Raw genomic sequence first — 20,232 nt, 5'->3', positions numbered from 1 at the left:
TCAATTAATGACAAGGTTATACACTTCTAATTTGGACTTGAGAATCCATATAGGAATCCATAAAGTAGATCATAAGAAAACAAACCATAACCCTCCCATCTTTCAAACTTGTTAGGAATTAATTGAATAATACAAAATCTGATGAAAAGTGAGCCCAAGTGGTTGTTCTCTCTTGGAAAAGTGAGCCGCGAAATGGCTTCCAGTGAAATTGCCGAAATTGTCTAGAAAATCCTTAAAAGGAAATAAAAAGAGGAATGTGATCCTCAGATCACCCAGGGCTGGTCATGGATTAGTATAGGCCATCCATGACACAATGGTATGCAATCAACAACTAGAAAATTCACTTAGACCCAGCATGGATCGCAAGAAAAAAATTCAATTAGGGGTTGAGCTTGGAGGTCAATGATTGAGGCTTTGCATCTCAACCTTGAGGTCGTAGGTTCGATCCCAACTCACCTATAAAAATGAAACAATTTCTAGAAATTCCTGCTTTTCCATTGTTTGATTACAAGTGAAAAAATCTTCTCCAGTAGGATCATCCGATCGGCAGAGATTTCCATACTGTGCTGTCCATTTTAAACCTCCACAAATCTGAGAGTTGTAACGATCCTACGGAGAAGATTTTACGGGCAAACCCTATTTACTTCAGGGCCCACAAATTAATGATTCGGATCCCCCAAACAATGTGGGCCCATTGTATTTTTGAGCTGCACGTGCACGCACGGCCGTCCACCTCTCTCGTCACTCTACAATCAAAGCAACTTGCCAGGGGCTCTGTAGAGTCCCGAGAGACAAATTGGGTATTCTGGGAATTTGACAAAAGGAAATGATAAAGTCACACCCCCTGTAGGATAATTCGCACCCCTTTTAAAGTGAATTGTGGAAGACTTGAACGCTTTTTCTGCGCGTAAAATGGGTGTGAATTTATCATTGCCCATTGAGACAAATCAAGCTATAAAACGCCCGAAGAGGAAAAAAAAAAGAGGAAAAACATAATAAGCTCTCTCTCTCTGGGGTTAAAATTCCGCCCAAGTTCTCTGCTCTTCTCCTTCCACCCCCCAAGAAAAGAAATCTTCCTTTCGATCTCCGTAGTCTGAGAAGCTCAGTAAGAATCTCCAAGACATGTAAATACCCTCTCCAAAGAAAAAAAAAAAGTCTCTCTTTTGCCCTCGGCACCGTTTCACAATCAGGTCAGTCTTCCTTACGTAGGGTTTTATTTTCCTCTTTACTTTCGTTTCCCATTTCTTCTTTTTCTCCTCTTCATAGTAAATTAAAGATATTTTATTTATCTATTTCATTTATCAGCATGCTTATTTAGTCTCTGAGTAGGGCAAATCGTAAAATCCTCCCCCCCCTCTCTCTCTATGTGTGTGTAACTTTATTTGTTGATTTTGGTTCTGGAATTCTCATCTCAACTGAATTATTGCTAATGCTTACACACCGTATCTGTGAATTTTCCAAACTCGAAGTAATGGGAAACTCACATTGATTTAAGCACTGGTCCCTAAGATGAATCAATTTTCTCTCATCCAGGCAATTCAGAACAAATTTTTTTTTTTTTTCGCTCAATACCCACATCGTATTGTAGGGCAAATATGACATTGTTGGTGACACGATAAATGCTTGTTGAATTTCAGCTGCAATAATCTTAGATTGTAAAGATGTAAATATCAATACCTCATTAAGCCATTTTTTATAATCCGAGTCAAATGTACTGTGATCTAGCCAGTGAACATTCCAATACTGTAAATGAAACCAAAGAAGTTAGATCACTTATCGAGTTGAGTTACGGTCCGCTGTGCTTAAGTACAACCCCCCACCCCTTCCCCACTCCGCGATGAGTCAAAAACGTAGATGAGTTGATGATGTTTGCCTCCAGTATACAATAACTCATGCCACTGGAGTTGAGTTGTGCACTCATGGAACCAGAGGCCTAAGGCTATGTTTGGTTGCATGGGGGTGGCTCGGAGAGTAGTGCGATAAGAAGTCAAAAGGGAGGAGACAAGGATTTGATTTGTCTAGAATTACCACTTGGAGAATAGTGAAATAGTGCTAAGTAGTGTTTGGTTGCACGGCAGTCCTCTCAGAGAATAGTGGAAAAAATCGGGGTGTCATTACCAGTATAGAGAGTGGAGAGAGATAGGGGAAGAGAGAGGAGCGAAAGAGATAAAAGCACCTTTTCCACTATTTTTTTTAAAAATTACCTTGTTCACTATTCTTCTACTGAAATTATACTTTTTTGGTAGAATTTGGTTTGAATTTGAGAAGGGGGACATGAGTGCCACATGGGCGCCACATATGCAAAAAAGCAATAATTATGTATGAAACATGCTGGGGAGTCTCCTAGAATTTCAATGCATTATTGGAAACCAAATGAGGAATCGGTAGCTGCCGGCATTTGAAATTCCAATGGATGCCGAGTCTCTGTTCAACCAAACACTTGCGAATGAAAACGCCTTGAGTGCCTTGGCTACTTGAAAGAACGAAGACAACAAAAGAGGAAAATACAAAGAGAGATACATTTTAGAACAATCCTTATTTGATGAAGAGGAAAACATCTGCTTAAATAGAAAAACTCTTGACCGTTCATTAATGTAACTGTTCACACGACAATTTACTTAAATGCGTCCGTTCAATAAAATAACATGTGTAATGAACAAAAAACTGAAAGGAGATTAAAAAGTTATGCGATCATTTGCGATTGAAAATCTCAACCTTGTGACTGTAGGGAATTTAACCAGGTAGAACTCACCCCTAAAAGCTACTTGTTAGAGGGAGGGTGTCCATTCCCTTATAACCCAGCCCCATTGCTTTTGCATGGAACCCCAACAATCTCCCCCTCCAACGTGGAAGCAACGTGGACCATCTCGCCCCTCCACGCGGCGGCAACGTGGGAGCCACGAGATACGACACCGGGGTTTCCGAGATCTTCCCCGAGGGACATTCGCGCCCTCGGAGGCAAACCATGGTTACCACGCCATGAGCTCTGATACCATTTGAAGGGAGTTTAACCGGGTAGAACTCATCCCTAAAAGCTAGCTGTTAGAGGGAGGGTGCCCATTCCCTTATAACCCAGCCCCATCCCCATCACTTTACCGATGTGGGACTATTTGCTTTTGCTTGGAACGACAACAGTGATCACATACGTCTTTGCGATCGTGATCACCCATAATAAAAGAGGGATAAAATAAATAAAAAACAAACGAAATATGTTAATAAAAAATAATAATGCAAAGCAAGTGCCAATAGAAACACACCACCCTATCCCACCTCTTCCCACCCCACGTCCATGTGTCGGCTCTGCTCTGCTCGCATGCCTGTGAAAAGTTTATTTACCAAGTGTCTCTATTCCTCTTTAAATCGCAACGCTTCAAGAATCTCATTCTGTATATAAACCCATGAATGATTTTGTGTATAACATATGTGGGATTAAGTATTTCCCTAAAGACAAAGCTAAGGATAAGAGCACTTTGTCACAAAAGACAAAATAAGGAAATGCATACGATTTTCAAAATGCATATTGTAAAACACATTGAAGGATAACAGATATATAGTTATATATATAGGTTTTCGGGGTGCGTAGTACTTATTGTGTTTAATAGTCTTAAACGTTTGATTATATATATATATATATATATATATGAGGAAAGTGTCTCTAGTCTCTCCCCTAGATAAGCTTATCTACTCCTCCCTTTAAAAAAATACAGTGGGCCCACGCTGTTTGGATGATCCAAAGCATTCATTTGATAGGTCCTAACTTAGATAGGGTGTGCCCAAAAAATCAGCACCAAAGGGTCATCCTAGAACTTCATTTTGTTGGGCACAACGTGTCCAAAATGGACGCATATAAACGTGGACGTTTATATGTGTCCAAAATGGGTACCACAAGGCACCACAAAACGAAGTTCTAGGATGACCCTTTGGTGCTGATTTTTTGGGCACACCCTATCTATGTTAGGACCTATCAAATGAATGCTTTGGATCATCCAAACAGCGTGGGCCCACTGTGTTTTTTTAAAGGGAGGAGTAGATAAGCTTATCTAGGGGAGAGACTAGAGACACTTTCCTCTATATATATATATATATATATATATATATATATATATATATATATATATATATGAGAAAACTGTTGGTGCGCTTAAGCTCACCATTTTTTTGGTGCGCTTAAGTTGTTATAATGCCTCCCATTCGTTTAAATGTTTGGGTCCCGCTGGGTCCCGCTTAAGCACACCAATGGGAGGCGTTATAACAACTTAAGCGCACCAATGGTGCGCTTAAGCTCACCAACAGTTCTCTCTCTCTCTCTCTCTCTCTCTCTATATATATATATATATATATATATATATATATATATATATATATGAGGATAGAGTTGCTGCGCTCGAGCGCAGCTAAGCTTAGTTGCGCTCGAGCATAGAAACAGGGTGGGGCCACATTTTGGGTGGGATCCAAAGCATTCATTTGATGGGCCCTTTCATGGGTAGGGTGTCCACCAAAAATTAGCTCCATTGGATCACCTTAGGGTGTCCATTTGTGGGGCAAAAAATGGACAGATTTGTGGACAAACAGTATCTGTCCATTGTTGGCCCCACAAATGGACACCCATTGGTGATCCAATGGAGCTGATTTTTGGTAGGCCCCCTCCATGATGGGGCCTTCCAAATGAATGGTTAGGATCACCCCCCCAATGTCCCCCCCCTGCGTTTTTGTGCTCGAGCGCATCTAAGCCTAGTTGCGCTCTAGCGCAGCAACCCTTCTCTCTCTCTCTCTCTATATATATATATATATATATATATATATATATATATATATAGAGAGAGAGAGAGAGAGAGAGAGAGAGAGAGAGAGAGAGAGAGAGAGAGAGAGCGCACCTAAGCTTAGGTGCGGTCGAGGGCCCAAACACATGGGTCCCACATTTTTTGTGTTGATCAAAACCATTCATTTGCAAGGCCCCATCATAGATAGGGTGTGTACAAAAAATCAGGTCTATTGGATCATCCTAACCCTTCCAAAAGTGGAGGGTAAAAATGGGCAGATTTGTGGCAAACGGTGTCTGTCCATTTTGACCTCCACAAATGGATAGGTTAGGATGATCCTATGGAGCTGATTTTTTGTACATACCTCATCTATGTAAGGGCCTTTCAAATGAATGCTTTGGATCATTGTAACAAAGTGGGCCCACATGAGTATGGGGCCCTCGACCGCACCTAAGCTTGGTGCGGTCGACCGCACAATCCTATTCCTCATATATATATGAGGAAAAGGAGTGTGCGGTCGACCACATATAGGGTTATATGCGGTCGAGGGCTCAAACACATGGGTCCCACATTTTTTGTGGTGATCAAAACCATTCATTTGCAAGGCCCCATCATAGATAGGGTGTGTACAAAAAATCAGCTCCATTGGATCATCCTAACCCCTCCAAAAGTGGAGGGAAAAAATGGGCAGATTTGTGGCAAACGATGTCTGTCCATTTTGCCCTCCACTTTTGGATGGGTTAGGATGATCCTATGGAGCTGATTTTTTGTACACACCCTATCTATGTAAGGGCCTTGCAAATAAATGCTTTGGATCATCCTAACAATGTGGACCCACACGAGTTTTAGGCCCTCGACCGCACCTAAGCTTGGTGCGGTCGAGCGCACAATCTTATTCCTCATATATATATATATATATATATATATATTTGGAACACAGTTAGGGATGCTAAACTCAGGGGTGCCCCTGCAAAAGTAAGCTGAAAGGACGACCCCATTGGATGCATGCCACCAAAGTGATGTAAAAGTCAACGAACAATGAATGCACTTAGGTTACACGCATCCAATGGGGGCACCCTTTCACCTGTTTTGTGCAAGGGCTCCCCTGAGTTTAGCATTCCTCATATATTGTATATGCCTATGAGTACGATAAATGTGTGTCATACTCAAAGGTCATGTATGTGCTATTCTGATACTAATTGTTCATTTTTTTTTTGGAATGGTGATACGAAGTATTGATATGGTTGTAAAGTTGGGGTTTCTTGTTATTCTTTAGTAGCACCATACTTTTTAAGCTGGGCGATGGTCTACATCTTGAAATGCAGCTACTTCATGTTTTGGGTATCATTTGTAAGAAGATGAACTACTATTGAAAATGATGATTATCATCTATCATTCTCACTTGATTATAATCATTTTAAACAATGAGTGGATCATTCACCACATCAGAAGGCGAAAAATTGGCTTCTGATTTTATTCTTGTCATATGATGTAGCAGATAGATAATGTCATCATCAGCGTGGTTACCACAGGAGGTTCAACCTTCAGCACCCGGTGTTACCCCTCAAGTACCAATCTCAGGACCAGCTATGAGTCCTCCAACGCCAGTTACTGCCTCCCCTGCTCCAGTTACAGGCCCACCAACTCCAAGGGGTCCAAATGGTACTACAAGTGAACCATTGCAAGAATCTGTTCGAGCGAAATTTGTTAGCACCCCAGGATATGTGGTCCCTGCACCTTCATTCTCTTATAGCGTGGTTCCTAAGATTAATGCGGCCTCTGGAAACTCTCAACAATCTCCATCTGCTCCTGTTGGTTCCTCCTTCTCTTGTGTTACTAATCTAGAGATTCAATTATTATTATTATTTTTTTTGTGTTGACTTTTGGGTCTAGTTAATTTGATGTATTAAGTTGGATCTAATGCAGGGTTTGAAGTTAAATCCACCAGTGCCTGCGGCAGCCCTTCAACCCCCAGTTCCTGGGCAATCTTCATCAACCGGGCCATCTTTTTCATACAATATAGCATCGCAATCTAATGTTGGCCCTGCAAGTGGTCAGCAGCCTCAACCTAGTGCTGTAAGGGCTTATTTACTTTGCCTTGGAAGTTCTGATTTGTGATATTTCTGTAAGAGAAAACGGGAATCCCGTTTGGAAAAAAAGACGAGCATCTCTTATGAGACTTGCACAAAAGACAAAGAAAGGGGCACGAATCCCTATAAAAGCTAAAAATCACTTTGAAATTGACCAAATCGTCAGTAAATTTCACCACTACCTTTGTTTTCTAAACGGGATCCCATTTTAGAAGTGTTTTCCTTTCTGTAACTAACACATAAATAGTCTTCCCTAGACTTGGTATTTATGTGCAGTCTCTGTTTCTATTGCATTCCAGGTTGCTGGTCCCGGTCATGCACAAGGTGGAAAGTTTATTCCACCAAATGCCACATCCCTGCAACCTCCAGTTCCAGGGCAGTCTGGACATCCTTATCCATTTGTTCCTGGAGCAGCCCAAAATATGCCAGCTCCCAAACAGTCACCTTTCTCTGTTCCAAAAGGACACATGTCTGTTGCAGCTGGATTTTCTTTTAGTGGAAGCTTACCTCCTCCAGTGGAAGCCTCACCGAAGAATGCTTCCTCCAGCTTGGTATAATTGTTAGCCACAAACCTTCATGCACAAGGATTTAAATGTTGGTGTCGGTTTCGGCCACTACCAAAACCAAAATTTTTTGGTTTCGGCTGAAATTTCTGCCGAAATCATGTAAAATTCGGTAAAAAAATTTCGGTGAAATCCTGTAAAAAATGATCCAATGTACTTTTGGTGTCAGTTTGGACCGAAATATTTCGGCTGAAATTTACAACTACTTTCATGCATAAATAAGTAAAAAACTCCTATAACATATAGATGATTTGATTTCTTGGATAATTGCAGAACACCTCAGCTGCTGGTAAGCAAGAAGCTAACAATGCCACTCCCACATCATCTATTTCCCAGTCTGTCCCGTTGCCTGTCCATATTATTTCAGGTTCTTCCATTTCACCTGCAGCTCCTAATTTGCATCCACCCACTATGTGGATGCAGATTCCCTCGTCATTTCCCCGGCCTCCTGGGATGCCAGGAACTCCTAGAACACCTGGACCCCCTGGGATTCCTTCATCTGCGTCATTATCCTCTACTATTACTGTTCAGCCAACAGCTGTTGCTCAAAATGCTCCGCCGCATATGTATTCACCGTATCCTTCTTTACCTTCCATGGCCCCACCCCCTCAAGCACCTTGGCTGCATCCCCTTCAAGTTGGTAGCCTGTCAGGTCCTCCATTTCTACCATATCCTGGGGTTCTTCCTGGTCCCTATCCTTTGCCTATACGTGGCATGCCTCTTTCTTCCGGGCCTTTGTCCAAATCACAACCTCCTGGAGTTTCCCCTATCGGACCACCTGGTGGAGCGTCCCCAGCCACTCTGGGATCTGGTCAGCCCGCAAGCAGTTTAGGGGCACAATCACCCCCTCCCGGCATTGGTAGGATTGGCTTTCCAATTCAACATTCTGGGAATCTCATTAAACTAAACATTGTTATGTGGACTAATTTTCTAGGCATTTTGCAGATCAGGATAAACAAGCTAATGACCCTACTGGGAAGGATGAAGGCATTGCCAAGAAAGATGACATGGACACATGGACAGCACACAAGACTGACACAGGAGCCGTGTATTACTATAATGCTTTCACTGGAGAATCGACATATGAAAAGCCTCCCAGTTTTAAAGGGGAGGTAGTTACAGCCAGGAATTGTTATTTAAGTATTACTGTCTTCATTATCAGTCTCGGCATTTCTTTTTGGTGATGCATCTGTTAGAGAATGTTTCTGTTTTGTTCTTTTTTGTTTTTTTTTGTTTTGTTTTTTAATGGGTTTTTGTTCTCCTTTGCAGACAGACAAAGTCACAGTTCAGCCAACTCCAGTTTCATGGTACCTACTTTATACTCCTAGTGTGGGACCCAAGAGTAGTTAACCCAATAGGGCATTAGTCACTACAAATTATTAGGCATTATTATTACTCAAGAGATCGATGTTACAACCATGGATTTAAATTTCAGTTTCGGTTCCTACCGGAACCGATTTTTTTTTTCCAAATTTTGGCCATTTTGGCCAGTCAAAATTACCAAATTTTGGCCGAAATCAAAACCGAAATTCGAAATTTTCAGAAATTTCAGACCGAAATTTAAAACCATGGTTACAACAAAATGAAAACTTGAATTATTCTGATTTGAGCTGTATGATGCCTTTGCTTGCTCAGGGAGAAGCTGGCTGGTACAGAATGGTCATTAGTCACGACAAACGATGGCAAGAAGTACTATTACAATGCTAAAAACAAGGTATCTTCGATTCTGTTTCTTGCTTTGAATTTAATTAACCTTAACCTCGTATATTTTCCTTCATATATGGTAGACACATTTGGTCCTTTGATATTTTTCTTGGATTATGTAAATGGAGAGTAGGATGTCCTGCCCTTAATCTTTTTGAACTTTACATTCAAGAAATTTGGTATTTACTTGTATTAGATGTGAACAGAATTGCTTGTATTTTACATTTCCAAAGCATCCAAAGTCCAAACTCATCATGGTTGTATGTGATTGAGTTTATGGCAGTTCTGTGCCGATGTAAATTGGACACAACCATGTTTCAGTGTCAGACACAGAACCTTTGAAAATCCTATGCATATGTGTCCTTATAAATGGTACGGGAAATTTTGTAATATGGTTGGGAGTCCATCAAAATATGTGAAGCCATAATAACATGCGAAAAGATATGTATGTATGGAAATATGTTCATGTCTATAAGTGCCAAATACAAAGAATAAATGGCAAATCAGGTACTAATCCTATTGCCATGCCAATCCTCATGTCTGATATGGTGATTTCTCAAACTTCTATTTGTATAGCTGCAGTGTTCGTTATGAGACTGCTGAGCGGACTTAAGTCGCATCTTCTGAATATCATTATTAGGGTTGCTTTGTAGAGGACAACATTCATATTTAAGTCACTATTCTTGTGATGATCTTATCAATTTGGATGGTTGTTTGACTTGTGTTTCACTGAATGTACATTTGATAAGGTTTAAAATTTCGATTTTGGGACGTAGCCGAAACTGGCAGAAATTTCGGATTTAGGTGGTTTCGGTGTCCGTCCGAACTGAAATCTCGAAATTTCGGTATTTCAGCTGAAATTTAAAACCACACCTTTTGACTAACTCTGATCGCTTACATCATTACATGACTGAATTTCAATTTCAGGTAAGTAGCTGGCAAGTCCCATTAGAGGTTTCAGAAATGAGAAAGAAGCAGGATAGTGATTCTTTAAAAACAAATACACCTCCAGTGCAAAATGCTAGTATATCAGCAGAAAAAGGGTCTGTTGCCGTTACTTTGAGTGCTCCTGCTGTTAACACTGGCGGTCGTGACGCCACACCTCTTAGAAGTTCAGGTGCACTGGTTTCTTCATCTGCATTGGATTTAATTAAAAAGAAGCTCCAAGATGCTGGCACTCCTGTTACTCCGTCCCCTCTTCCGGGTTCCTCTGCGCCTGCTACGTCAGATTTAAATGGCCCAAGATCGACTGAGGTGGCAGTGAAGGGCCAGCAGAGTGAGAATAGCAAAGACAAATTAAAAGATGCTAATGGGGATGGAAATATGTCAGATTCCTCATCAGATTCAGATGATGTGGACAGTGGACCTACTAAAGAGGAGTGCATTATTCAGTTCAAGGTATCTTTTCTTGCTTTTTTTAAGAATGCCTTCGAGGCCATGTCCCAAATATCTCCGATATTTTCAAAATATCACACTTTTATCTCGGCATTTTGATAAAACGACAAAATCCCAAACTAATCCCGAGATTTTAAAAATATAACAATATTTTCATTTTTATCATAAAATATCGCGATAATATCATGATATTACCTACCTTTCAAAAAATCCCGATATTTTTACCTATATTTTTTCATAAATTTATATTTATATATATATTTTAAATAATTTTACTTTTATCATTTTATTCCTGATATAAACCCGAAAAAATAAAAAAATTTAATATATCCCGAGATTTTTCCTTGCCGAGAAACTCCTGAGAACGATATTTGTGACATAGCTTCAAGGTATCTTTTCTTGCTTCTTAAATTTCCATAGAAGTTTTCATAATGTTGTTCAAATTATTTGGGTGTCTCTTTTCTTGCTTCTTACATTTCTGTAGAAGTCTTCATAATGTATGGTTAAATAATTTGGGTTTCAAGTTACTCCTTGTTTCATGTAGCAGTTGTTTGTAGGGGTTTATCTAATGTTTGTTTTCGCCTTTGAGCTCAAAATTAGATGAAAAGTTGAAAACTCACAATTCTGAATAATAATCTAAGCCCCTTTGAATTTGCACAGTCACAAATGTCTTTGAAATATGGCTCTAATCTTTCATTTCTTGAATGCTTTTTGCACTTCCAATTTCATTAAATTCTGAAAATCACATTACACAATCTTTTTTTTGTCTGTTTAATTCCCTAGGAAATGCTTAAAGAGCGGGGAGTGGCGCCATTCTCGAAATGGGATAAGGAACTGCCGAAGATATTATTTGATCCGCGCTTTAAGGTTTGTTGAGTCTAAAGGTTATTAATTACTGTGTACAGGTATTTTGGGTCTTTCCTGCAACTGGAACACCCTGGATCAGGTTTGGCGCGCGCGCACACACACACACACACATATTGAGTGGTAATGATGATATTAGGTGGACTTATATTGTGCCCACTTGTGATGAGATGAATTTGTTTATCATGTTATTTTCATTTTCTTGTTGCTCTGCCAGTTTCATTTGGTTCATTTTACGACCTCCAGCACTGAGAACCTTGGATATGTTTGTTATTGTGTTCTGAATATAATGATATTAAGACGTGCATATGTATTGCTTTCTCTTTTACCTGCCTTAGTTGTATCTGGTTAGAGTAGTTTTCTTTTGTGCTTATTTTTTTCCATTATCTGGGGTAGCAACTTGGAGGTTTTTTTGTGATAATTTTCATTTTGTTACTTAACTCTTTAATTCCTGAAATAAATTACTATCTCCGCAATTTGATTAGATTGATAAGCTGAACCATATTGTCACAGTTCAATGCTGGAATAATTTTGAACCTTGGAGTACATATAGCATTAAAAAACATCGCTATTTTGGTGACGGGAAAGCCCAGTATCCAATTCTCTCTCAGTGGGTGTTCATTTTTCTTCTGGAACGAGATGTTTTGGCATTTTTGTTTAAAAATTTGGAAAAATTACATATTTATTTTCCCACATCTGCAATTCATTGGTACCAAGTGATTTTAACGGAATAGGGTGGGAGGCTTATGAGGTGTATGCCTCAGATGTTGAGGCACACTGAGGCGTATGTCTCACAGGGATACATTAACTTTTTTAAAAAGGAATTTTTTTGATAGTTAAGCTGGGATTGAACCTCCAACCTCAAGGTGAAAAGGAAAATTTTATTAAGAAAGCAAAACAAGAACTAGGGTCGAAATAGGGTCATATCAAAAAATAAAATGCATCACAAAGATCAACCTAAAGGTATGTGTTTGAAACACTCGGCCCGACATTAACAACCCCTGTCTTGGAAAGGAAATCAGCTATAGAATTGGTCAAATGTGGAATTAGAAAGAGAAATATCCAAATTGAAACCGAGGTCACTGATTCTCAAGATAATATTGGCAAGGTCTTGAGGATTGTTGACTGCAGCATTCACTGAGTCTCCTGCAAAAAATTTATGTAAGATGTCATCTAATTCATATAAGTTATGTAATTTATGAAAGATGTTATGTATTTTATTTAAGATAATTATGCAATCTATTTGAGTAATGTAATTTATGTAACTTATCTATGTAAGTCGTAAATCCCTAAATCCTAACCTAAATCCATAATCCCTCACCCCTAAACCCTAACAGCTCCTATACTCCAAACCCCTACCTCTACCTCTACCCCCGACCCCAACCCCAATCCTAATGCTTAATCCCTCAAAGCCCAGACTTCAAAAGATGAAACCCTAAATACCTTGGAACCGTAAAACTGTAAAACCCTAACCGCTAGAACCTTAAACGCCCCTAGCATACATACAATACAAATAAAACAAACAACAAGTCTCTTATGAAACCTATTTCATTTGAAAGTAGAAATCCAGAGTATCACCTAGACATAAATTTTGCTTGATTTCGGTTTGAAATGACAGTGTTATATGCACATCTAAATCAGAACACGATAATCCATCCTGAAATCCCTAACATACTATCTAAAGAAAACGTACTATGACCCTTTCATCCCAAAGAATTTATGGGTGATAATTATTTTATTTGAAAGAGGACATCAAGAGTGCCACACAGACATAAAATTTGCTTGATTTTAATTTGAAATGACAATGTTATGCACACCTGAAATTGGACCTGAGAATCCATCATGAAATCCCCAACATATAGTCCTAAGAAAAATAATCTATAACTCTCTCATTCTTGATAATTTCTGGGTGCTTGTGTATTTCATTTCAAAGAAGACATCGAGAGTGTCACATAGAAATAATTTTGCTCGATTTCAATTTAAAATGACAAAATTATGCACTTCTAAAGTTGGACTTGAGAATCCATATAGAAATCCATAATGTAGATCATAAGAAAACAAACAATAACCCTCCCATCTTTCAAACTTGTTAGGAATTAATTGAACAAGACAATCTTCTACTGAAAAGTGAGCCCAAGTGGTTTTTCTCTCTTGAAAAAGTGAGCCGCGAAATGGCTTTCATTGAAATTACCAACATTGTATAGAAAATCCCTAAAAGAAATAAAAAGAGGAATATGATCCATTAAATCCCACTATGACCCACCCTTGATCAATACGGGCTGCTCACCAGGTGGACTTACATCTTAGATCACACATGGCTGGTCATGGATTAGTATAGGCAATCCATGACGTGGTTTGCGATCAACAACTAGAAATTCACTTAGGCCCCGCATGGATCGCAAGAAATTATTTGCAAACATTTGGAAAAGAAAAAAATTCACTTAGGGGTTGAGCCTGGAGGTCAGTGATTGAGGCTTTGCATAAGAAATCATGAGAACTCATCAAATATATGAAAAAAAGAATAAGAAAAAGAAAAAATAAAGCATAATTATTGAAAAAGAATTAGGAAAACACATACAGTTCCACATCTAATCCTCAAATTGTTTGGCAAAAGAAGATGTTTGCATTCTTTGAGTAATGTCAATGCTTGTCTCGACATGTCTCCATCGAGGGACAATTCAGACTGGGACAAAATCTCAATTCAGGTACCGAAATCACAGATCAAGAAAAATAAAGCAACACAAATAAAAAAAAATACAGAAAAAATCAAGAACCTTGCAGAGATCCGCGAACTGAGCTTCCAATCCACCGACATCAAGATGCGAATTGATCTCAGGTTTCACTCCCTCCATACTCATAGCAGCTGGACTCATGTATTCAACCTGTCCAAAACCCTAACCAATCTATTAACATTACTCGAGAAGGAAAACTACGAAACCAGATCTATAATGTTCAGAAAAGAGAACAAAAGAGAGTAATTGCAATCTTGAGAAAGAACAAGCAACGAGATCGGCTAAAAATCTCTGTCCTTCCCGATCTGCAGGCCAACAAATACCGAAAACCACAGCTTCACGGAGAATCCGCTCTGAGGATAGGATTGAAGGAGCAAAGTCGCTAGGGTTTTGTAGCGCAAATACCATTTGTGTTTCTCTTCTCTCGCCCCTATTTTGGGAAATCTTTTGATGAGTTACTTATTTTGGGAAATCTCTGTTCGCTTGCGCGGGAAAAACACCTTATAACATGGCATGGTCATACCATGCCATGACCGCATGTATATGACTGACCAATTGGATACGGAGGTGGGCCCATTTGGCGGCCAGCTGTCGCATTCTAGGATAAGCAGAGTCGCACGGGGTCACGGATTAGACCTTGCAAATTCGACCAGTGCCCCGGGTCGACCCAACCCGCCCGAAATTTTGTTGGTGTGAGTAGTCCCATCCATGGTTTTAAATTTCGACCGAAATCCGAATTTCGGTGGAGACCGACACCAAAACCAATCAAAACCGAAACGGTCATTTATTTCGGCAGAAATTTTGGTTTTTCTGAAATTTGACCCAAAAAATCTGTTTTTTCTAATATTAATTTAATATTTCACTGAAATTTCGGTAATTTCAGCCGAAATTTAATAATGAATAAAATATTGTTTTCGGGTTTTGTACTAGATTTCGACCAAAATTTCGAATTTCAAGGTCCGAAACCGATACCGAAACCGAAATTTTAAACCTTGGTCCCATCAAATGTGACCCACGGGTCACCCAAACCTGCAAAATCATGGGTCAGGTCGGGTAAACCCCCGGGTACCCACATTTATAAAAACTATCGTTTGATATTTTTTTTTCTTAAGGAAGACAAACACACTCACTACTCACCCAGTCACTTCCCAATTCTCATTGGCCGTTGAAAGAGGACCCCATATGGCAAAAAAAATATATCGATCACTACCAAAAAAAAACATATCATTCGACTCTCTTTGGGGAGGCTTCGTTACAAAAGGAGACGCACGCACACTCAAAATGACAAATTATTCTCTGGTAACTCTATCGTATCTTTGTCTTATTTTTTTCTAGGTTGCATGCTCCTGACTTAAGTGTCGAAGTGGTCTCTCAGAGTCACACTCCGAACCCCTATGTAGACCATCACAAGTAGAGGTTAAAATCATCTTCATAAGAGCATCTTAACCCTTCCATTTGTGGACGTTAAAAATTGGCAGATTATGAAGGTTATTATACCCTTCCATTTTAACCTCCACAAATAGAAGGGTTAGTATGATCCTATGAAGATGATTATTTGGGCACACCCTATCTATATCTTTAGGAGCTCTCTCTAGCTCACAAGCCATTTCCTATATATATATATATATATAGAGAGAGAGAGAGAGAGAGAACATTTCCTACACACTTGTGTAGGTAAGTTACCTACACACTACCTTAAAATACAGTGGGGGCCCACATTGTCTGGGTGATCCAAACAATTCATTTGAATGTTCCTCACATAGATAGGGTGTCCACAAAAAATCAGATCCATAGGATCATCCCAACCCTACGATTTGTGGAGGTAAAATGGACGTGTATAAACCTTCACAAATTAGTCCATTTTTTGCCTCCATAGTTTGAATGGTTAGGATGATCCTATGGATCTGATTTTTTGTGGACACCCTATCTATGTGAGGACCATTCAAATGAATTGTTTGGATCACCCAAACAATGTGGGCCCCTACTGTATTTTAAGGTAGTGTGTAGGTAACTTACCTACACAAGTGTGTAGGAAATGTTCTCTCATATATATATATATATATATATATATATATAGTGGGGGCCCACATTGTTTGGGTGATCCAAACCATTCATTTGAATGGTCCTCACAGAGATAGGGTGTCCACAAAAAATTAGATCCACAGGATCATCCCAACCCTACGATTTGTGGAGGTATAATGGACGTGTATAAACCTTCACAAATTAGTCCATTTTTTGCCTCCATAGTTTGAATGGTTGGGATGATCCTATGGATATGATTTTTTGTGGACATCCTATCTATGTGAGGACAATTCAAATGAATGGTTTGGATCACCCAAACAATGTGGGCCCCCACTGTATTTTAAGCTAGTGTATAGGTAACTTACCTACGCAAGTGTGTAGGAAATGTTTTCTCATATATATATATATAGAGAAAACGGTTAGTGACCTTGAGCTCACGAAGCTTATATGAACTAGAGTGCCACAAACACATGGGTCCCACATTTGTTTGGGTGATCCAGAGCATTCATTTGGAAGTCCTTTATATAGTTAGGGTGTGTACCAAAAATCAAGTCCTTTATATAGATAGAGAAAAACCGTAAAACCCTAACCGCTAAAACCTTAAATACCCCTACCATACATACTATACAAATAAAACAAACAACAACTCTCTCTTATGAAACCTATTTTATTTGAAAGTGTCCAGAGACACATAAATTTTGCTTGAGTTCGGTTTTAAATGACAGTGTTATTGCACATCTAAATCTGGACACGATAATCCATACTGAAATCCCTACCATACAATCTAAAAAAAAACAAACTATCACCCTTTCATCCCAGAGAATTTATGGATGATGCTTATTTTATTTGAAAGACGACATCAAGAGTGCCACACATACATAAAATTTGCTTGATTTTGATTTGAAATGAGAACGTTATGCACATCCGAAATTGGACCTGAGAATCCATCATGAAATTCCCAACATATAGTCCTAAGAAAATAAGTTATAACTCTCTCATCCCCTATAATTTATGGGTGTTGTCTATTTCATTTTAAATAAGACATCAAGAGTGTCACATAGAAATAAATTTTGCATGATTTCAATTAATGACAAGGTTATACACTTCTAATTTGGACTTGAGAATCCATATAGAAATCCATAAAGTAGATCATAAGAAAACAAACCATAACTCTCCCATCTTTCAAACTTGTTAGGAATTAATTGAATAATACAAAATCTGATGAAAAGTGAGCCCAAGTGGTTGTTCTCTCTTGGAAAAGTGAGCCGCAAAATGGCTTCCCGTGAAATTGCCGAAATTGCCGAAATTGTCTAGAAAATCCTTAAAAGGAAATAAAAAGAGGAATGTGATCCTCAGATCACCCAGGGCTGGTCATGGATTAGTATAGGCCATCCATGACACAATGGTATGCAATCAACAACTAGAAAATTCACTTAGACCCAGCATGGATCGCAAGAAAAAAATTCAATTAGGGGTTGAGCTTGGAGGTCAATGATTGAGGCTTTGCATCTCAACCTTGAGGTCGTAGGTTCGATCCCAACTCACCTATAAAAATGAAACAATTTCTAGAAATTTCTGCTTTTCCATTGTTTGATTACAAGTGAAAAAATCTTCTCCAGTAGGATCATCCGATCGGCAGAGATTTCCATACTGTGCTGTCCATTTTAAACCTCCACAAATCTGAGAGTTGTAACGATCCTACGGAGAAGATTTTACGGGCAAACCCTATTTACTTCAGGGCCCACAAATTAATGATTCGGATCCCCCAAACAATGTGGGCCCATTGTATTTTTGAGCTGCACGTGCACGCACGGCCGTCCACCTCTCTCGTCACTCTACAATCAAAGCAACTTGCCAGGGGCTCTGTAGAGTCCCGAGAGACAAATTGGGTATTCTGGGAATTTGACAAAAGGAAATGATAAAGTCACACTCCCTGTAGGATAATTCGCACCCCTTTTAAAGTGAATTGTGGGAGACTTGAACGCTTTTCTGCGCGTAAAATGGGTGTGAATTTATCATTGCCCATTGAGACAAATCAAGCTATAAAACGCCCGTAGAGGAAAAAAAAAAGAGGAAAAACATAATAAGCTCTCTCTCTCTGGGGTTAAAATTCCGCCCAAGTTCTCTGCTCTTCTCCTTCCACCCCCCAAGAAAAGAAATCTTCCTTTCGATCTCCGTAGTCTGAGAAGCTCAGTAAGAATCTCCAAGACATGTAAATACCCTCTCCAAAGAAAAAAAAAAGAGTCTCTCTTTTGCCCTCGGCACCGTTTCACAATCAGGTCAGTCTTCCTTACGTAGGGTTTTATTTTCCTCTTTACTTTCGTTTCCCATTTCTTCTTTTTCTCCTCTTCATAGTAAATTAAAGATATTTTATTTATCTATTTCATTTATCAGCATGCTTATTTAGTCTCTGAGTAGGGCAAATCGTAAAATCCTCCCCCCACTCTCTCTCTATGTGTGTGTAACTTTATTTGTTGATTTTGGTTCTGGAATTCTCATCTCAACTGAATTATTGCTAATGCTTACACACCGTATCTGTGAATTTTCCAAACTCGAAGTAATGGGAAACTCACATTGATTTAAGCACTGGTCCCTAAGATGAATCAATTTTCTCTCATCCAGGCAATTCAGAACAAATTTTTTTTTTTTTTTTTCGCTCAATACCCACATCGTATTGTAGGGCAAATATGACATTGTTGGTGACACGATAAATGCTTGTTGAATTTCAGCTGCAATAATCCTAGATTGTAAAGATGTAAATATCAATACCTCATTAGGCCATTTTTTATAATCCGAGTCAAATGTACTGTGATCTAGCCAGTGAACAATCCAATACTGTAAATGAAACCAAAGAAGTTAGATCACTTATCGAGTTGAGTTACGGTCCGCTGTGCTTAAGTACAACCCCCCACCCCTTCCCCACTCCGCGATGAGTCAAAAACGTAGATGAGTTGATGATGTTTGCCTCCAGTATACAATAACTCATGCCACTGGAGTTGAGTTGTGCACTCATGGAACCAGAGGCCTAAGGCTATGTTTGGTTGCATGGGGGTGGCTCGGAGAGTAGTGCGATAAGAAGTCAAAAGGGAGGAGACAAGATTTGATTTGTCTAGAATTACCACTTGGAGTATAGTGAAATAGTGCTAAGTAGTGTTTGGTTGCACGGCAGTCCTCTCAGAGAATAGTGGAAAAAATCGGGGTGTCATTACCAGTATAGAGAGTAGAGAGAGATAGGGGAAGAGAGAGGAGCGAAAGAGATAAAAGCACCTTTTCCACTATTTTTAAAAAAAAATTACCTTGTCCACTATTCTTCTACTGAAATTATACTTTTTTGGTAGAATTTGGTTTGAATTTGAGAAGGGGGACATGAGTGCCACATGGGCGCCACATATGCAAAAAAGCAATAATTATGTATGAAACATGCTGGGGAGTCTCCTAGAATTTCAATGCATTATTGGAAACCAAATGAGGAATCGGTAGCTGCCAGCATTTGAAATTCCAATGGATGCCGAGTCTCTGTTCAACCAAACACTTGCGAATGAAAACGCCTTGAGTGCCTTGTGTCACGGGCCAAATATTTGAGCAACGGAATAACCCGTGCGGCGCCCCAACATGTACGAATGCTAGGGCCAGCCTTCAATCATGCAAGCCTTTAAAGGCCCTGCACGCCAACACCCCTTGATGCTTCAAATGTGCACACAAACTCTAAGCTGTTCAACAGGCTACTTGGCTCAGATCTTGACATGCGCTTCTAGATACCCACACTCATGATCAGCCTGCATCACGAGTACATCGAACATAAGGCCTTGGGGCCTAATGCAAAGTCCATCGAGTACGAGGCATGACGATGCCACGCACCAATCCGCCAAGCACTAGGGCTTGGTCATCCAAGGAGCAAGATGCCCCATGGACTGATCCGCAAGGTGTACACCTCGCGAGGGCAACCGAAGTCGTCCCGGCACGAACCCATGGAAGACCTAGAGAATGGCCTACCCACGAGACGTACCGCGGTGCAGAGGGGCAAACAGTATAAGTAGCCCCCTGCACCGGTCTGCCGCGCAATGCATGTGGGAACCCAACCCAACATGCACTGTCTTTGGCC

At 39.7% G+C, this 20,232-nt stretch overlaps 2 protein-coding genes and 1 long non-coding RNA gene across 7 annotated transcripts in view; 2 read left to right on the top strand and 1 right to left on the bottom strand.

Annotated features, from left to right (window-relative positions):
• The first annotated feature begins 979 nt into the window (after positions 1-979).
• Positions 980-11,704, top strand: LOC143886333 (pre-mRNA-processing protein 40C-like). Of its 3 annotated transcripts, none has more exons than XM_077390282.1 (10): positions 980-1,190; positions 6,259-6,571; positions 6,687-6,836; positions 7,150-7,401; positions 7,687-8,272; positions 8,359-8,525; positions 8,683-8,720; positions 9,049-9,127; positions 10,045-10,515; positions 11,296-11,704. In XM_077390282.1, exons 2-10 carry the CDS (start codon positions 6,266-6,268, stop codon positions 11,386-11,388), a joined length of 2,142 nt encoding a protein of 713 aa, XP_077246397.1. In that variant the 5' UTR covers positions 980-1,190; positions 6,259-6,265; the 3' UTR covers positions 11,389-11,704. The 3 variants fall into 3 exon arrangements, with proteins under 3 accessions (XP_077246397.1, XP_077246398.1, XP_077246399.1); XM_077390283.1 differs by having other exon boundaries at positions 6,256-6,571; XM_077390284.1 differs by lacking the exon at positions 7,150-7,401.
• A 2,194-nt stretch (positions 11,705-13,898) lies between these two features.
• LOC143886332 (uncharacterized) lies at positions 13,899-14,584 on the bottom strand. The gene is made up of 2 exons (XR_013253743.1): positions 14,151-14,584; positions 13,899-14,059 (listed from the first exon to the last, which is right to left on the bottom strand). It is a non-coding gene; the product is annotated as an uncharacterized LOC143886332 (long non-coding RNA).
• A 3,612-nt stretch (positions 14,585-18,196) lies between these two features.
• Positions 18,197-20,232, top strand: part of PRP40C (pre-mRNA-processing protein 40C) — a 34,822-nt gene continuing 32,786 nt past the window's right edge. For all 3 annotated transcript variants that reach the window (XM_077390958.1, XM_077390956.1, XM_077390957.1), the window contains exon 1: positions 18,197-18,409. The gene's annotated coding sequence lies outside the window, so the exon portion shown is untranslated. The remainder of the gene's footprint in view (positions 18,410-20,232) is intronic.

The sequence above is a fragment of the Tasmannia lanceolata genome, unplaced genomic scaffold (assembly GCF_043159265.1).
Source record: "Tasmannia lanceolata isolate RefF3 unplaced genomic scaffold, GAP_Taslan_0.1 ptg000011l, whole genome shotgun sequence".
Lineage (NCBI taxonomy): Eukaryota > Viridiplantae > Streptophyta > Magnoliopsida > Canellales > Winteraceae > Tasmannia > Tasmannia lanceolata.
Note: the sequence above shows the minus strand (reverse complement) of the source record. Positions and strands in the feature narration are given on the sequence as shown.

What these genes read in the sequence shown, in the direction of transcription:
- LOC143886333 (XM_077390282.1), top strand. Translation starts at nt 6,266, where the DNA reads ATGTCATCATCAGCGTGGTTACCACAGGAGGTTCAACCTTCAGCACCC. An exon ending in ATCACCCCCTCCCGGCATTG is followed by an intron (nt 8,273 to 8,358) that starts GTAGGATTGGCT and finishes GGCATTTTGCAG; the next exon opens with ATCAGGATAAACAAGCTAAT. An exon ending in AGTGCATTATTCAGTTCAAG is followed by an intron (nt 10,516 to 11,295) that starts GTATCTTTTCTT and finishes TTAATTCCCTAG; the next exon opens with GAAATGCTTAAAGAGCGGGG.